At 33.6% G+C, this 5159-nt stretch overlaps 1 protein-coding gene across 1 annotated transcript; it reads left to right on the forward strand.

Moving 5' to 3' along the window:
- Nucleotides 1-241: 241 nt before the first annotated feature.
- Nucleotides 242-5154, forward strand: LOC111392261 (beta-glucosidase 34-like; the record flags this gene model as incomplete). The annotated part of the gene is made up of 8 exons (XM_023017557.1): nt 242-702; nt 3536-3602; nt 3743-3801; nt 3941-4016; nt 4351-4422; nt 4505-4592; nt 4701-4956; nt 5047-5154. Coding segments are annotated over exons 1-8 (870 nt in total), but the record flags the coding sequence as incomplete, so codon positions are not given.
- Between the last annotated feature and the right edge of the window lie 5 nt (nt 5155-5159).

Below are 5159 nucleotides of genomic sequence, written 5' to 3' on the forward strand. Positions count from 1 at the left end.
AAGTTCGAATGAACTTCATACATAAAAAGCCCTCTAATGTATTTTATCGGGTGATTTAAAAAGAAGAAATTTTTTTTTTTCAATTTTTACGTATAATATTATTTTATGAAAGATTCCGTGGTCGAGAATAGGGGAGGGAAAAATAAATATTAATTTAGTGGGGGGCAAATATGACAATAGCTTTACCATCACATAAGCTCATGATTATTTAAACTCCAAATGAATATGATTATTTAAAAGAAAATGGTGCCACAAATAGGAAGAGCACAAGTGCGAAGAGAACAAACGGCATAAGAAACAACTAGAATACTTGGTGGGAAATGCCAATTGATAGTTTTTATAGCCGAGAATGAAGAAAAAAACCAACACCACGTTTATCATTTCTCTCTCTCTTTACAGTTTACCCACATACTCCACCATTGTTGCTTCACTCAACAGCCAACAATTTGGATCATACAACTTTTCTTGAATACACTCATATAATCTCTGTCTTCCTCTCTCTATAGATAGTGTTTAGAAACTTTCACCTCTTTCTCTCTCTCTTTCTATCTGCATATAATGTTGGGAAGTAGAAACTTAGGATTGATAACCACATTTGTTGTGGGTGTTGTGCTCCAGATTATGATATGCTGTGGACAAAACATTAGCAGAGCAAGTTTTCCAAAGGGTTTTGTTTTTGGGACGGCATCTTCTGCATATCAGGTTAGTTTATTTCATCTCTAACTCTCTTTCTGTTCAACATGCACCACGCATTATGTCCTTGTTTCATAAAACATGGTTAAAATTTTATCAACTTTTCAACTGACCGAACTTTATCCACCGATGGATTTATATGATACATTATCAATGCTTAATATAAACTCAACATCGATACTTGAAAGATCAATTTCATACGCGTGTGTGTGTGTATGTAATGTCACTTTCTCTTTCCCGGTTTGGATTTTGCAGCGTCTTCTTTTGCTGTCATTTGTACCTTACCTTTTTCTTTTTTGTCTTTAACAAAGTTTGTCCCCCCCATAATGTGGCTTATGATTTCAATACATATTAAGCCCCTAGTTGACATTCATTAAAATGAGTTTCCGAGGAAAATTAGTTTGGAATAGTGATTTTTTTTAAGAATGTTTAGTTAAAATATAGGAAAAATGTTTGCATTTATGCATAAAATATTTTATTTTGTGAATGTGTTAGTTGAAAATGAGTTTGAGAGAAATGGAGTTTTGATTTAATGGATGTCAAAAATGGGCTAATTGGGAATTGATTTTATCACTTCAGACATCTTTCATATGTTGTTCTGAGTAGAACTATAGATGGACAAACGTCTTTGTGTTCTTAAAAAATAAATAAATTAGAACGTAAAATATTAAAATTGAGCACGAAAGATGTATTAGAAGAGAATATGTAAAATTAAGAAAGTATTTTTTCCATAAAAAAAATAAAAATAAAAAATAAATTAAGAAAGCACGATTAAGTAGGGATTTATTTGCAACTGATGTTGATTTCTAGGAGGGTGGTTTTCAATCAATGATTTTATTATAGAAGGGCATGTTTATCATTTCAAGAGAGATTCCATTAGATAATGGTGGGGACATGTTAATGACCTCTGCGCACGAGGGAAACTCCACGAAATATTGAGGGGAATTGGCTTAATCGCCCTTTCTCTTCTACCCCATATCTTTGAAATGCTTCTATGAATACCCTGTCGTATGCCGAATAAAACATATAGTTAATTGAAATTTATAAAGAAGAACAACGAGTCTCACAAAATGTGTGTATAATAATTAGTAGCTATGAAATCCCCGTTTGGATAAGACAGAACGGGGCACATCTGTTGTTATCTTCTCGGTCTAATTCCACATCTTATGAGGAAAGTGGAGTCGGCGTGGCGTAAAGTGAAAATTGGGGGAGTAGAGAAAATTCCCTTCTGGGGGAGATGTGCAGAAGATCCGACTATTGACTAATGAAATTATAGGTGCCTACCCTCTCTCGCTGTTTGGAAGTCAAATCCTGGTTTCCAGATATGGTTGCCGGTTGACATCTCTTCTAATTCGTCGATATGTGTACTTGAAATAAATGATTTTGACTATTTATAGTATCCCAACGTAGCTCAAGCTTTGTATGGGAAGCCTAAAAAATTTGCATTAAAATTTGCCGTGCTCACTTATGAAAATTGTGCGCCTATGAGACTTTTTATAAATAATGAATTTGGCCCACGTGTGCTGGAACATGTTCAACACTAATTAAAGTATTTAGTGTTTGCTCGCTGCCTAATAGTTTAAGCTTTCAATGAGGTGGTTCAGTTTACTTCTGCTTGTTTGCCTCTGTTGACACTCAATTGAAGACTGAAAATTGCCAGTGTGTAAAGGTCATGAATTACTATATCTGTTTCCACCAGGGCCGGCCCTGGCCCAAGGCAATCAAGGCCATTGCCTAGGGCCTCCAACTTGAAGAGGCCATATAAAAAAAAAAAAAAAAATTTAAATTAAAACTCCGAGACCCAACAAAATATTTCCTTGTTTTTTGGGTTGGGTCTCTAGCCCTTTAAAATACAACAATAAAATTGGTCTAAATAAGAGGTCCAAATTACTTGGGTCATTAACTTACATTCTTGTTTAAGAAATAAAATGGATCTTTAATTAAACTATTGCATAGTGATATATTTTGCTGTATTTTTCTATCTACCAAGATAACAAGATCTATCAAAAAAATAAATAAATAATATATATATATATATAGAATTTGAATTTATCATAATTGGTATTAAAGAGACTTCTATAGTTACTAAAAAAAATTATATTTAAGGGCCTTGTAACAATTTGTTGCCTAGGGCCTCATAAATTTTAGGATCGGCTCTGGTTCCAGTATATTATTCTTCCTTGTAACAATTTGTTGCCTAGGGCCTCATAAATTTTAGGATCGGCTCTGGTTCCAGTATATTATTCTTCCTATGTAGTCTTTAAGGCCATATTTGATTGTGTTTTTTTTTTCTTGGGAATTCCATTTCTTACTTTTTCCTGGTTTGATACCCCAAATTTTCTTGGCAACCCACTCACAAGCCTCTTTTCTTAGATTTTGTGGAATTGGTGAGAATTCCATATTGGTGAGAATTCCAATTCTCAGTACTGTAGCTTATTTTTTTTTAATTTTAATTTTTTTTCAATGGAGACAAATTTTAAGAATTATTGTAAAAAAATATTTCCTTATAATTGACAATTTCCATGGAAAACAAAGTCAAACGAACATCAAGAGATAAATGATCTTCTTAAATTTTATTTTTTTTTGTTTTTTGGCAATAGATTTTATCACTTTAATTGACAATTTTCATATAAAATAAAGTCAAACGAACACCAAAAAATACATTTATTTCAACGAATTCCACATGTATAATTATATCAATCAAACACAATAATTTACAATTCTCAGGAAAACAATTTCTAGGCAATTCAATTTCCTAAAATTCATTTTCTTTTCATCCAAATTCCCTCTTCACAATCAAATGGACCCTAGATGTTCTTTAATTATCAATTCAACTTTGCAGTTTGAAGGAGCTGTCAAGGAGGATGGAAGAGGTTCAGCAATCTGGGACAAATTTGCACATTCCTTTGGTAAAAAGTCTGAAAATATTGTGAAACAAAACAACACATGGACTTTTATCTTCGTTTTCGCACTTAATATAGACTTCTTTTTCGATAATATATGCAAATGTCACCATATTAGAGATAACATCAATTTTTTGTTTTCATAGGTAAGGTCATTGACTTTAGCAATGCAGATGTAGCTGTGAATCAGTATCACGTTTATCCCGTAAGTTTTCTATGATTATATAGTACTTCACAGTATTAAGAAATAAAAAAGAATTATAAGTTTTTGTTAAGTATGGAGTCGAGTACTGAACGTTCTGAACAAAGGTAGCATACAACATCTTATGGTTGTCTTAATGCAGGGAGATATACAGCTTATGAAAGACCTGGGAATGGATGCCTACAGGTTTTCAATTGCTTGGTCCAGGATTTACCCTAGTGAGCTTTCTTTCAAAGGACTTCTTTAACATTCAACGCGTAAAATTTGCTTGTTTCTTGAAACACATTCCTCTGCTTTTTCTTAAAAGGAACAGAATGTTTGAATTAGCTCCTGAATTTTTGCACTTTTAGCTCGGTGACGATAAGCCAGTACCTTGTAAATAGTTCATATCACCCCGATCATCGTACTTTCTTGTGCTTACTAGATTAAGCCCCCAATTCCCACTTCCGGGAGAAAAAACAAACAGAATGAAGTGTCTCTTGAGTACCATTTTCTGCAAAATCTCACAGCAAACCCAATCTGGAAGTTCTCATTATCTGTTTCTGTTATCAGATGGTACAGGGCAAATCAATCGAGCAGGAATTAATCATTACAATAATCTCATCAATGCTTTACTGGCCAACGGTAATCTTGCTATTTGATCAAACCGCGCTAAATTATGCTTTTCCATTAAAAATTACTGAAACTTGATATTTTATGTATGCAGGTATAGAACCTTATGTGACTATTTACCATTGGGACCTTCCTCAAAGTTTGGAAGATAGATACACCGGATGGCTTAATCCGCAAAGCATGTAAGTCGATAATCTTTTAACTTAACAAGATATGTTCTTTTTGTTTTTGTAATTACTAGTATCAAAGAATTAAACAAAAAAGAGAGCTTGAATTTATTCTTTTTACAGAAAAGACTTTGCAATATATGCCGAAACATGCTTCAAGGAATTTGGAGACAGAGTAAAGCATTGGATTACATTCAACGAGCCTCATACTATGTCTGTACAAGGCTTTGATGTCGGGCTTCAAGCACCGGGGCGTTGTTCCATTCTTCTTCACGCATTTTGCAGGGCTGGAAATTCTGCTAATGAGCCTTATATTGTTGGCCACAACGTGCTTCTTTCACACGCTGCAGCAGTGGACATTTATAAGAAAAAGTACCAGGTAACCATAAGAAATGAAATAAAATCTTAAAAGTATATAATTACTTATCATTCAAGTAGATTATTTTGATTTACCTATTTTTTATTCTAGAAAGTGCAACGTGGGTCAATTGGAATATCACTTGATTCCTTCTGGTATGAACCGAAAACAAACTCTTCCGACGATATTGAAGCCACACAAAGAGCAATAGATTGGAACTTTGG

The sequence above is a fragment of the Olea europaea genome, unplaced genomic scaffold (assembly GCF_002742605.1).
Source record: "Olea europaea var. sylvestris unplaced genomic scaffold, O_europaea_v1 scaffold9094, whole genome shotgun sequence".
Taxonomy (NCBI): domain Eukaryota; kingdom Viridiplantae; phylum Streptophyta; class Magnoliopsida; order Lamiales; family Oleaceae; genus Olea; species Olea europaea.